A 14192-nucleotide genomic window follows, 5' to 3' on the forward strand; every position below is an offset into this window, starting at 1 on the left:
ATTGGTGTGTTGTTCCCTTTTTACTCTGCATTCTGTCCTACGTTGCATTGTCTCCTTTCTTAGCTGCAGATGATAGGTTGAACTATTCCTGGGTTCCAACGAATGCTGAGAGTTCAGTTGGAAAAGAAAATGTACATACATCTTAATTTTTGTTTGCTTTGCATAAGACTGTTGTAATGTTGGGAATCAGGAGGTAGATTGACAGGTTTGGGTGGAGAGAGACTGAAGGATGTTACTGAGAAGCAGCTAAGTCCAAGTGTAGAATATTACAGAGTTCAGTGGTCACAGCAAGCTATATAACTCCAGTGATGGGCTCTTGCCTGGCAGCTTGAACCAAAACTAAAATGATTTTAGAAAATTGAGTTAATTATAATTCTTATTCTACTCTTTTGGAAATTGCTGGGAACTGCAATGTTTCCAGCCTACTATTTAAACACTCTTGAAAATAAGGTTTGGGCCAGTAAAATTTAAAACAGCATGCAGAATTGCCATTTTTTCTTTCTGCATCTTAAGGGAGTGTTCCTCCTGTGACTTATTTCACATTGTTAACACAAGGATATCCTTGCCTAAGAGTTCTCTAAAATATTTTCATCCTCTCACAATTATTTCATAACTTTGTACCTTGCATTGTATTTGGTTGAGGCTTAAGGAATGAATTTGTACATCATGTTATATTAACAGAATGCAAGGATTTCAGTGGCCAGGATGATGCCTTTTTTACGTTTGTTACCTCTCAGAGCTTATTTAAATAATTCAGTATTTTGTACAGGATGGGAGTTCAATGAACATTTGTCTAATGGACCTGAATAAGCACTTGTAACTGTGGTATTGATTGCTTTATCCAGTAGTGAATTGAAAATGTGTAATAACAACTAAAGATATGATCTCATTGAATTTGTTTTTAATTATGTTATTCATTTTCTTTATTTGGCATGCATTTTTTTTGCATGGACACTCTTTTTATATTTGTCTATTTACCAATGTGTCTCAACATTTATGGAAGTTAAGTTGCCTTATATATTTTATTTCAACCTCTTGTGGATAATTACCTGGCATTTGTTAGCAGAGTGTGACTTTAACAGACTCTCTCCTAATAATTTAAAATTACTTGAAATACACTTTCTCTGGTGACTTTAGATATATTTGTTTCTATCACTTGGTCTTTGAAGAGAGACAAATGTCCTGGCAATTCTGTAAAGCCAATATAATCCCTATGCCAAAATGTACTTGCATATTTTCAAAAGCCAAGATTATTATTTACCTAATAAAAGTGCCTTTAAGTGTTCTATGATAATAAAGTTCTATGTATTTATTAACATTTTAATAGAAATTATCTGAAGTCTTGTTTTTTTGTACATGGTAGCACAGGGAAGCTCAAACATGAGTGGTTTCTCCAGAAAGATTCTGAAGGGGACACACCTTCTCTTATCAACTGGCCTTCCAGGTACATCTCACATTGTAAAACTTGTGGCTCATGTTTAATGGATGCTTTTCTGTTCTCCCTTGGACTTGGCTTTGCTATTCCACACTTTAGCTGATGCTGACTCTCCTCTTGCCCTCTTGTTAGTGGCAATGCATTTGAAAACCATGTGTTCAAAAAGAACTTACTTTCAAATCATTGTTTTCTCCTCGCATCACCCTAATCCATGCTGATAGCATTTCTCTTCCTCCTTTCCCTCTCTCTGAGGATCTTTTCTATACCTTTTGCTTTTCCCCTTTCTCACCAACTCACATAGAACTGGCCAGTTGGGGGAAGTAGTGAGTGCATAAGCAGACGTTGGTCCTTGGAATCTCACTGAACAGCCAGCCAGTGTTTCCTCTTGCCAGAGCCCTCTCTGTCCAGCAGACTCTGGCTCCTTGTTTTATGTCTCCTGGTCTCTAAACTCTGGCATTTGTAGTTAATTTTCAACAGTAAATTTAGGGCATGTGGTTTTAAAAGCAGACAAAAACCCCTATCATTTCATTTTTTAAGATTGGGGGCAGGGAGAGGCAAAAGAAGTAAGAATGAGTAAGTCATTGGAGGGACAAAGCACCCATGTACTGAGTTTCTAACAGTGACTTTGTTCTCAGCTGAGGACAACATTCAGATTGTCTCTGATTAGAAGCACACATTCCAAAGGAGAACTTGACCACATTTCAGTCTCCTTTTAAAAGATTAACAAAGGTTATAAATATGAAAACCTCCAACACTGGCTAGTCTCTGAGAAAAATAATAACTCAGAATGTTTGTTTCCCACGAATTGTTCATAATAACTGCCTTTTATGTGTATCTTTTTTTTTTAAAGAATTTGTACCAATATCCTGCTTAAAAACCACAGAGGTGTTTATCTGATATATTTATCAGGGTACACTTGTCCTTAAATGGACCATTCTTTTCTGTAAAGTGTGAATCATAATTACTTTTGCTGACTCATTTTAAATAAATCAAAGTTATACATTTTCCCAAGAAATCACTTCTCCCACTCCAAATGTCTTCTTTACTTTTTTTTTTTAAACGTCAGAGCCAATCAGTAATCCATTCTCAGTTTGAATGGTTTTCCCTTTCTCACTACATGGTATTTCAGAAAGTAAAATTAAGAACTAGATCATACTTCCAAATGTTTACTCTTTGCTGAACACTAAGCCATGTGTTTTGCAAATAACATACTGTGTACATTACATCACTATTATTTTCTTTTTCTTTTCTTTTATGGTGCTAGGGAATGAACCCAGCACACGCTCAGCAAGCACTCTGCCAATGAGCTATATCCCCATTCCACTATTATTCCCATTTAAAAGATAAAGCAAGTGACATTTGAGAAGGGCAAGCAAGTTGCCCAAGACTCTTAGGACCCCACAGCCAGAACTCTTGGCTAGTTTGTTTCTGCAGTAATGGAAAAAAAGGTCTGTGGCTTTTAAATTGGATTTCAGTTTTTGCTCTCAGATTTGTAAATAACTCTAGAAACAGAAAGAGCCTTCTTTTTTTTTTTTTTTTTTAGATTAGCCTGAAAGTGAGGGCATAACAGCAATTGCAGAGGGGAAATGGTTGCTTCATTAATTCTCTCAACATATGCCTTTTATCTAACACTCATGGCGCTGCAGTGTTAGTAAGGATGTCTTATGAATGAATGACTGTTGTCTGCATGATATATGAATATAGTTTGCATGAAAAAGCTTCCCTGAGTGCTTCAAAAGAGAAGTGATTATCCTATCTTGAGCTCCATAAAAAGTAAATAATCACAAGTGCCCTCACATTTCCAGGAGATAATGAAATTGCAATGGCCAGTGGTTATCTGGAAACACTCCCACCATTCCCACCCACTGTCCATTTCCTGGGTGAACCTGCAGAAAGCTCACTGACTCAAGGCATCTTCCTCAGAGTTCCCAACTGCATACCAGTGGTGTACATTAATGGATTTTTCTGTGGCTTCTAGGTATTTATTTAGTCAGAAGGAACCCAATCTCCTCCAGGACAGCGTCTGACCCCTCTCAGCTTTACAGGGGGTAGAATTAGTTTCGCACCACACTGGCATAAGTATGCAGATTTGTAAACTTAACTCAAAACCATTTACGTGGCACTTACTGGATTTCTGCCTTAGGCCACATGCCTTTTTTTTTTTTCCTGAGTTGATTTCCATTCACTGGTAATCTGTGATCCACGCATGCTCTCTTCCCCTTTGCAGTTACTGCACGTTGCAACTTAAATCCCTTTTCTTTCTTAAAGAGTTAAAGTTAGAGAAAAGTTGGTGAAAGAGGAGAGTGCTCGCAGCAGCCCTGAGCTTGCCTCAGAGTCCTTAGCTCAGAGGAGACATCAGCCGCTGTCAGTCCATTACCTATCCTTTCAGTCAGAAAACTCAGCCTTCGATAGGGTCTCGAGCAAAGCAGTGAGCTCTGTGAGACAGCCGAGCCGTGGCTACGTCCAGCCAGTGGACCCCGTGCACACTGTCAAGCTGGTGACCGCAGAGACCCCAGAAAGTGCATCTGAGTGCAGCGGGGCAGGATCAGCCACCCCAAATGTCATCAAGCCTTCCACCTCGAAGGTTCTAGAAGATGAGAAACGAGATGCCCCCGTCCTTCATATTTCTGAATCTAAAGAAGAAGATGATGTGCTCTTCACTGAATCTCTGGAGAAAAACCAGAAAACACTCTTGACCTTGGAGGAGGATGGGCTTGCAAGCAGTCACAAAGCCTCCTCTGGGAACGAAGACTTGGGGCAGCAGCCTGCTGTTAGCACAGTCTCCTTAGAACCTCAGAAGGAACCTCAAGTTCAGCTCCAGCCTGCTGAGAGAATGGGCCGAAGTGAAATGGTTTTGTATGTTCAGAGTGAGCCTGTGTCCCAGGAGGCCACACTAATCAGTCACCAAAAGGGAGCACCTCCGAAGAAGCACAAGGTCCGTACCCGCTCGCTGTCCGATTACACGGGTCCCCCTCAGCTCCAGGCCTTGAGGTGTAAGGACCCAGCTCCAAAGCGAGAGCTGGAGCCACAGAGTTCTAAGACCGAAGGGCCCAGTGCAGAAGCCAGCATCCTAGACACCAAGGTCTCCGTGGCCCAGCTCCGAAATATGTTTCTGGAGTCTGCCAGAGCCAACAAGAAACCTGAACTGTAGGTGATGTTGCAAACGTCCTCCTGATGTGTCACTTGCACGTCCATTGGCAGAATGACTCACTTCTCAACTTGTGTTGTGTACTGCGTTGAATCGTGTTAGCTTAGCTCACAAGTGTGTGCAGGGCAGACTGTACAGGAAATGGCTCACAAACTACCATTCTGCTTCTGCCTACTAATGGGGAGTTGGAGGAGTGGGTCTCGGGAGTGCTCCACCTCCATCCGTGCATGGTAGAGGCATGTAGAGGGGTCTAGCAATCTGTGCCTTGACTCGCTGAGATGCCTAAACCTTTGTTTGCTTTATTCTCTTTCTGTCTTCCCATTCCCCTGCTGTGTAATCTCTGCCCTGTGATTCTAAAAGCCAATCACGGGTTGAGAAGTCATCTGAAGGACTTGGCTTGCCTACCCGTATGGAACGGGAGAGAGGGTCCCGGAAACCAAGACGCTATTTTTCTCCTGGTGAAAGTAGAAAAACTTCTGAGCGATTTAGAACTCAACCTATAACCTCAGCAGAACGAAAGGAATCGGATAGGTAGGCATGCCTCTGTGTAGTTCCATCGTATAGGAATGTAAAATAAAGAATGCAGGATTTTTACCAAAACTGATGGTCCTGATGCTATTGACAAAGGATGTTGGTGATTCCATTACTCTTCTAGCTAATCTATTAGGGATGTTTATTTGTCTTACTTAAATATATTTTCAAAGAAATATTGACCTTCTCAACAGTATCACCATATGGTTTTAAATTACGTTCAGATGGTAAGAATAAACATTATTTTTCTTCATTTGAGGTTTTTAACTTCTTTCCACTCTTGTTCAAGTAGAATCTGAATTAAGTATTGGCCAAGTTTTCAGTGAAAATAAGAAAGGAATTTTATATTCATTATATTATACTCATTTTCAGGGTAAGATATATTTAATTTTCTACGTTATCATATGTTCTTTCATAGAAATGATAGTTTGTCAAAAAAATTTATCATGAGTCCTGTTTAATAACTTGTTTGTGATCCTGGGTTTTCTCCACGAAGTGTTCACTTGGCTGGGATTTTGTGTACACGCTTTCCACAGTGTCAGTTAACAACTATATGTGTGTGCATTCACAGCTAGGATGATATTCTTTAAGAGAGGTCAATTGCATCTGTATTTTAACTTTAATGTGATGTCTTATTTGGATCTTCCAATCCCACCACTAATTCACTGTTATTATTTGCTAATATCTCTTCTAGGTATACTTCAAGTTCAGAAATGCCAACTGTTGAAGGCAAGTATCCATTTTCCTTTTTCTTCCTTCTTTCTGATCTATCCAAATTAGATTTAAAAAACAAGATTTTTTTTTTTTTTACTTTTTTGTGGGGGAGAATAAGACTATGGAAATTGTTTATTTCTTACTTTCCAGCAAATGTGCTGTGAATATAATAAAATCTAGGAGAAAATTTTTAATGAGTTTCCTTATTTTTGATGAGTTAAGAAAAATTACAAAGTGAACAATATAGAAACAACTAATTGAACCCAAGAAGCAGGTTTTTCTTGTTACTTGCTCCTGTACAACAATAAGAGAAATCCCTTTCATAAAATCTATGCTTGAATCTCCATTGGTTAAATATCATCTGAACACAGTTTGGTTTGGTTTGGTTTGAATGACACTGGGAATTAGTTTCTTTTTACTGAACAGAAAGAATGGGCTAGTCCCAAGAGGAAAATATTACCAGTTATTTTGGTTCACTTATGCTTGTTTTTAAGGGATTTCCAGGTCAATCTTGGAAAACAGTCTGGAGACATTTACATTTTGAAACGATGTTCAATTTTTCTTTCACGGCTTTTTACAGATGAAGAAAAGGTAGATGAACGAGCCAAACTGAGTGTTGCTGCCAAGAGGCTGCTTTTCAGGGTAAGATGTGCAGAAAAACTTGTTTAGAAATCATAACCCCTATAGAGGGAGACTCCCAAGGCTCTGGCTACTTCGCACACTCTGAGAGCCCGAAAGTTCTCCTCATTTGGCCCACCTGTTGTTCTCTTCCTATGCTGTGTTAGTCAACTTTTCATTGCTGCAACTAACTGCCTGAGACAATGAACTTAAAAAGAAAAAAGTGTGTTTTGACTCATAATTTCAGAAGTTCCAGTCTGTTATCAATTGTCCTATTGCTTTGGACCTGTGAAGAAGCAACACATCATGGTGGGTAGCATGTGGTGGAGGAAACTGCTTACCTCATGGCAGCAGAGATGAAAGACAGAGAGGAAGAGAATGAGCCCCGCAATCCCTTTTTTAGGGCATTCCCTCCAATAACCTAAAACTTCCCACCAGGACCTACCTCTTGAAGATCCTACCACCTCCCGATAGTGCCAAGCTGGAGGGACCAAGCCTTTAACACATAGGCCATTGTGGAACATTTCAGATCCAAACTATAGCATATGCTTTGACAGATTTTGTCCCAGCTCTCCCAGCCTGACCCATTCACTCCTGATGAGGATGCATGGTTCTCATTGCTCGCCCCTCCTATGGATCTTAGAGGAGGACAAAGTAGAGACATTTCACTAGCCTGATTTCCTTTCCTTGGATTTAGAAGATTCCTCAGTGTTTCTAATCTTAGGAAATGGAGAAATCATTTGAGGAACAAAATGTCCCAAAGAGATGCTCGAGAAACCCAGCTGTGGAGCAAAGGCTGCGCCGCCTGCAGGACAGGTCTCACACCCAGCCCATAACCACTGAGGAAGTCGTCATTGCCACCACGTGAGTCTCCTGTGGGATTGCTTGGCCTCAGCTGTAAAGTCTCCTCTTGGTGGGGGTGAGAGGGGGAATATTTGAAGAATTTTAGATAAATATGAGGCAATATAACCAAATTATAATAAGGGCATATGTGAATATGTTGCATGTACCCACTATTACTTATAATTATAAGGCATCAATTAAGACTTTTATTTTTTAAAAAAGGAGACAGTTGGGAGATAGGTTGGCCAGAAGTCACAGAGAAGTTGGTTTTTCAAGATTTGCTTTACTACTACCATCTCTCTAAGCTTTGTAATGAGATGCACCACTTATTGTAGCTCCTTGAAAAATATCGAGGAATTTTATCCATGCAATTTGGAGTTTTGTCTCCATTTTTTTATTTAAAATGTAAAACATGAAAGTAGATAAAAATAACGAACCCCCAACTTCAGTGAATCATTGTCAACTCCTGTAGCCCCATCCCCTCCCCTTTCCTCCTGCATTATTTTCAAGCAAATCCCAGACATCACTTCATCCATGAATATTTCACTATTCATCTCTAAAAGATAAAGATTCATTTTGTTTTTGAATAGCCAACAAATATGTTTTTTAATTACTTGGAAGTTTGATGACTTTCCAAATCACAGGATGTCTCTTTTGAGCAATATGTTCCAGTATATGCAGAATTAATTTCCCAAAGTAATTCATTCAAAGATAATGGCTTCAATCAAATGAAAATTTTTATTAATTTTTTAAAAATTGTTTTTGTGGGCAATTGACATCCCAAAAGGCCTCATCAGTTTGTTAAAATAAATTATAGAGTTGTTGGTATAAAATAAGAAACAGATACCCTTGGAAGCAAGACAGTAAATAGAGGAAGAATCAGCACCTTATAAGGCTCAGTGAAACTCCTTTGATATATCTGTAGCTTACATGAGGATACTAATTCTTTTGGGGGGATCTTTTAAATTTATTTATTTATTCAAATTTGTTATAGATGACAGCAGGATGCATTTCAATTCATAATACACATAGAGGGCACAATTTTTCATGTCTCTGGTTGTACACAAAGTAGAGTCACACCATTTGTGTCTTCATACGTGTACTTGGGGTAATGATGACCATCTCATTCCTACTCCACTGCCCCCTCATTTCCCTTCCCTACCATTTGCCCTATCTAAAGTGCCTCTATTCCTCCCATGCTCCCCCCACCATCTCCATTATGGATCAGCATATGAGGATACAAATTCTTATAAAAAAGAGAGAGATTGAGAACACCATTCTAAAATGTGGGCATAATCTATTGATTTGCTGATAGCTGGTTGTTGTTCGTTTTTTTTTTTAATTGCTTTTTTCAACAAGGAGGTTTATGCTAAAGATGAAAGTAAATCTACAAGCCCTGTAGCTATGCTTAGTGAATTTACTTTGGGCAGCCTCTTATTTTCTAAGTTTATAATTGCTTTTTGAGTTCATTTATTTTTTTTTTCTCTAAAGTAATTAGCAAATAATTTGGTAAAATATTTAACATTTCTGAATTTGAAACCATGCTTTCTTTAATGCTTCTTTTCTTCTCTCTCCTTATGAATGTTCCTTCTTTGGCAATTGCTTGTAAAGTGAATCTATCGCTGCTTCGTGTTCTGGGGTCACCCAACCTGTTATGACGAGACTTCCTAGTCCTACTGTAGCTAGGAGCTCTGTGCAGCCCACCAGGTACCGGATAGAAATAGCTGCGTGTGGCACCGGGTGCAAAGGTGCTGGGCAGCAGAGGCATTTGAAAGCCTCGAATGCCTTTCATTTGTTTGACAAACAAGTTGGGGCAGTGAGTTTTCCCGGAATGTGTGGCATTTTGTTTTGTCATCCTGCAAGCTACTGATAATGTCATTTAGGCTCTGCATGAGACAACACGTAGCCCATCTGTGTACGTCCTGTGTTGGCATTAGAATCGCACTAACTCACTTATCCATTTGTTTTGCTTCTGTTTTTTATAAGAATGGTCAGTCCTAAAAATTTTCATTTTTCATCAACTAAAATACTAGCCCTTAAAGATGAATCGAGAAATGGGCATCAGCATGAAAGTGGATATTTTGATAAGACCCAGTTCTTTTAAGCATGGACACAAATACACATTAAAAACAATCCTCCCTGTTTTTAATTTATAGAGAGACAATGCCCTTATGTTTTAGGATTGAGATAATAATTTATAGTGTCTGATCATAGATATTTTACTGTTACATTTCAAATTGTAGCGTTTTAAAATTATGCCCTTAAGCCATGTAAATATCCCCTTTGTTTTGCTCCCATGGGCCAGAACATAAAGGCTAAAAATAAGAATAAAAGAAGTGAAATGACAGTGTAGGAATGAACTGGCAGTACCCAGGAGCAAGGCTCTCAGGGAAGCAGGCTCTTGTCCTCCCAGCTTGTGGCACTGGGCTCAGGAAAGCCTCGAAGGTTCAAGTGGCCTTTCTCACCACCTCATTGTACCTGGACACAGAGACTGCTCTTTGGTCTGGGACAGCCTGTGAGTCAGTGATCAACTGCAATGAAGACAGAATATGCTTCTTACTAGATCTGAGAATTGGATTTGCTGGTGGCAAAAGGGATATTGTCTTAGAAACCATTGGAGAGTCACAGTGACCTTGGAAGTCAAAGCCTTACTTTTCCTAACTGGAAGGTGGAGGGATTTATTATTATTATTATTATTATTATTATTATTATTATTATTATTATTATATTTGGGTGGGGATGCTAGGGATTGAACCCAGGACCTTGCACCTGCTAGGCAATTAATTGTTTTAACACCAAGTTCCATCCCCAGCCTTTGTTGGAAGGATTAATAATCACCTGAAATTTTATTCACTTTTAAAGTTATTGAGAATGAGACTTTAGAACCTTTCAAAAAGAACTGGTAGAGAAAGCTATAAGAGAAAATGCTACACAAAGGCAAATTAAAAATCTGTGTTGCAGATTCTGTTGTTGACAGATAACCATATTTCCAGTTATTTAAAATAAATAACTGGAAATGAAATGATGAAATGGTTATCTCCTGGACATCTTTGAAGAATATCTGTCCATGCCGTAGGTAATGCCTTCTGACTCCGTTAGCCTTACTTCTTATGACACTAATGCATCTGTCTCAGAGTATGTCCTACCCAATTTCAGTTCCTTAAATAGGAAATTTACTGTTTAGAAATAATTCAGAACTAAAAATCTGCTTGTTGTAGAAATGCTAATTAATGCTAGTGTCCCAAGCCTACTGTGCTACTCACTTCTTGTTTAATACCTAAGCAATTGCTTACCCTCGTCCTAAGTTTGTGTAGAGGAAAATAAGCCCTTTGCAAAATTAAGTGACACTTTGAAGAAAGTTAACATATAAAATTAGCAGTGGGCTTTTGTTCCTTTTCACCTACATCCCTGACTTTTACTCCTTCCCTTTCAGATTACAGGCATCTGTTCACCAAAAGGCTTTAACCAGGGACGAGGCAAATGAGGGCAAAGATTCTGCTGAACCAGGAGAACCTGATTCCTCCACTCTGAGCTTAGCAGAGAAGTTGGCCTTGTTTAACAAATTATCCCAGCCGGTCTCAAGAACTATTTCTACTCAAAACAGAATAGACATGAGACAGAGGAGAATGAATGCCCGCTATCAAACCCAGCCCGTCACACTTGAAGAGGTGGAACAGGTGAGTACACTGTTATTTCGTTCTGGTGTGTGCATATGTTCTTAAAACATAGCACAATATACTCTTAGGTTGCTGATATAATTAAGGCAGTCTGCCAGCAAACTGTGGTATGGACAGGTAATTTGATAATAATTTCATCCCTAAGAATTACATTTCTCTTGTTTTTGTAATTTGCATGTGAGTTCTGAGTCCATTTTTGGAGACAAATATATATATATATATATATATATATATATATATATATATATGCCAACCTTCTTCCCCTCCCCCACCCCAAAGGTTTTGTTTGAGATGTATTATGGTTTATCACTGAGATAAGCAGTGAAATGTACCAAATGTCGTATTTCAGTTTGTGTCAATCCAAAAACCAAAGTTTATGTAAATATTGCTTTTCCACCGGTTTTTTACTTTTTAAACTGTGTCCTCCCAGGTTCAAAATGGGAAACTCATTCCCTTCTCACCTACTGTGAACACATCTGTGTCCACCATGGCCTCTACTGCCACCCCCATGTATGCAGGGGATCTTCGGACAAAGCCACCTGTTGATGACAGTACAGATACCACTGACTATAAGTTTCCTTCTCCGATAGAAAATGCAGACTCTCCAATAAAAGGCATTCTGAAATCGCAAGCCTGGCAGCCTTTGGCAGAGGGTAGTGGGAGCAAAGGAGTGATGAGGGAATTTGGAGAGACAGAAAGCAAGAGAGCTTTGGCTGGAGACAGTGGTATGAAGAAGTACGGGTCCTATGAGGAAACAGAACTATCCTACCCTGTCGTTGGCAGAGTCAGGGAAGGGGATGGCCATAAGGACTCTAGATACCCTGTTCCAAGGAAAGGAAGCCTGGAACTAGCTAACCCCCACATCACTCATCTTGATGAAGAACCAAAGGAATTTTCCACTGCTAAAAGCAGTGCACAAAGAAACCTGGACTTGAAAGACAGGCAGCCCTTTGAGGAAAAGGTGGACATGGAGAATGTCACAAAAAGGAAGTTTTCACTCAGAGGTAAATTACTACTGTTCCTCCAGTTTTCTATGACAACAAAATTTTAAATTTCTGCTTGATTTGTTGCATGTATATTTGTGATTCCTTTTAACTAAATTATAAACACAGTTCGTAACTAGTATGGCTCAAAAGTGCAGTGTGAATCCTCTTCTCTCCTCAGACCTCTCTTCCCCTTGAGTCCAGCATGGTCAGTGGAGTGATCAACTTTTTTTCATCAATAAAAATGACTAAAACCCTTTCACACACCCTGGTTTACCTGGTAACTGGTGTCATTGACTTATACAACAGTCTTCTGGGGTACTTAGCTCTCTTGACCCCTGTTATAAGTTGAAGGTCCAAAAGGTCCAGGGCTGGATAAGCATAGGGAACGGGACTTTGAACTAGTCTCTCATTTCTAGGCTCTTTCTTTCTACACTCCTGTTTGGAAGGCTAATAAACTCTACTGCATGGGACTTGAATTCTCTTTCTATGTTTGCATACAATGATACTGTGTAAATTAAAGGTTTGGGCATTTGAGTGCAACACACTTAAAATATCAAAGTATTGTTTGGGAGAAGTAGAAACATCCCATGGTGTGTAATGGAAACTAACATCCTGGGTCTTGTGCCTAGGAGACAGATGGATCTGCTGTGTGGAGCAATCCACCAGGAAGTTTAATTTTCTCACAGAGTATAGCTGCAGATTTGCATAAATCCAAGTGCACTGGGTGACGTGCCATGTGCCCACGGATTAACTCCAGGGCTGTACTGTTGGGAGGTGAATAGCTGGAGGAATGTTAGCTGGAGGAGTAATGCTGATGTCGCTCCTTTTCTCCCAGCCTCAGAGTTCGGGGAGCCTGCTTCTGAGCAGACAGGGATAGCTGCTGGGAAAACTATTGCTCAAATAGCAACCCCAGGGTCCTGGAAGCAAGAAGATTCTTCAGAACAAGTACAGGAGAAGTACTATAAGAATCCGTGTAGCATGTTTGCTGTGGGAGAGAGCAAAGCGCCAGTGGAGGAAGGCATCCTTGATTCGCCTAGCAAAACCATGTCAATTAAAGAAAGGTAATAAGAGTTAATGATTGGAAGTGATTCTATGGGGAAGGAGCTGACAACTGGTTGTAGAAAAAGATCTGGGTAATGGACCAAGATGAAGTCAAGAATTCAATTACATATGAGAATGTGCTGTGACATTAGGATAATTCTGGAAAATGAAGATGTTTGAGAGTGAATTGCCTTTGCCCCAAGCGCCTGGTTTAGCAATGCTGATAGGCTCCCAGTTCCAGACTCCAATGAAAAAACAAACAGAAAAGATTTTTCATTGCTTTATTTATTTGCAGTACCCATTTCTTTTATTATGTTAAATTCTTGGGAAAACAAACAGAAAAGATTTTTCATTGCTTTATTTATTTGCAGTACCCATTTCTTTTATTATGTTAAATTCTTGGATTATCTAAGGATGGAAGTTGAGTTCTTGGCTCTTTCTGTTTCAGAGACACATGGTTTGAACCAAATGCCCAAACCACTTCTGATTGTAAAATAATTACAGAGGGAATGAAGATAAATTAGTACATACAATCTGCAGCTTTGGAATTAGAATCTCTAATTCTTTTATTTATAGAAAGTAAGATGAATGACTTTTCTTAACAGCATTTATTTAGAATCCATATCTCCCAACAACTCACAAGCTCAGGAGCAAATCAAGAGTCTTATGAAAGCTCTGCAAATGTTCTACCAGTGAGCTACACCCCCAGCCCTAGAAATTTTGTGTCAGGTAATAGCTCTGAACAGATTACATTTAAAGATCAGATAACACTGTAGCCTCATTTCATTCAAAAGACTGATGTGTTTGGGAGAATATATTTAAATAGGACATATACAAAGAGTAGAAACTAAATCATTTTAGGATGTATTTTTCTTATATCTAGTCACAGTTGAGTTAAGGTATTAAGAAAATAAAAAAAATGCAATAGTGTTAGGAAAACTGGATTAGGAAAAGCTACATCAGCTTCCTTGTATAACTAGCAAAGCTGTTTTCACTGTCTGTTCCTAGGATTCTGTCCACCTGGACCCTTCCTTGGCACCCCCAACCAAACAGAAGTTCTCTGGCTTTGTCAGGCACGGATCACTCTTATTTTTCTAGATGTCTCTCATGATGCCTAGGATTATATGTCTAACCACAATGAAAATTCTATTTTTCAAGATAAGCTTTTCGAACATTATTCATCAAAGTTTAAATGGATG

General features: G+C 39.2%; 1 protein-coding gene across 13 annotated transcripts in view; it reads left to right on the forward strand.

Moving 5' to 3' along the window:
• SVIL (supervillin) overlaps positions 1-14192 on the forward strand; it is a 199145-nt gene that overhangs the window by 116036 nt on the left and 68917 nt on the right. For 5 of the 13 annotated variants that reach the window (XM_081300115.1, XM_081300114.1, XM_081300109.1 and 2 more), the window contains 10 exons: positions 1364-1444; positions 3704-4582; positions 4944-5114; positions 5809-5843; positions 6409-6470; positions 7171-7310; positions 8901-8996; positions 10723-10966; positions 11397-11970; positions 12788-13013. In XM_081300115.1, the coding sequence (XP_081156241.1) occupies positions 1364-1444; positions 3704-4582; positions 4944-5114; positions 5809-5843; positions 6409-6470; positions 7171-7310; positions 8901-8996; positions 10723-10966; positions 11397-11970; positions 12788-13013 (2508 nt within the window). The remainder of the gene's footprint in view (positions 1-1363; positions 1445-3703; positions 4583-4943; positions 5115-5808; positions 5844-6408; positions 6471-7170; positions 7311-8900; positions 8997-10722; positions 10967-11396; positions 11971-12787; positions 13014-14192) is intronic. The other 8 variants (XM_081300119.1, XM_081300120.1, XM_081300110.1 and 5 more) reach the window with 5 other exon arrangements.

This window comes from Spermophilus citellus, assembly GCF_964194105.1.
Source record: "Spermophilus citellus genome assembly, chromosome: 6".
Classification (NCBI taxonomy): Eukaryota; Metazoa; Chordata; class Mammalia; order Rodentia; family Sciuridae; genus Spermophilus; species Spermophilus citellus.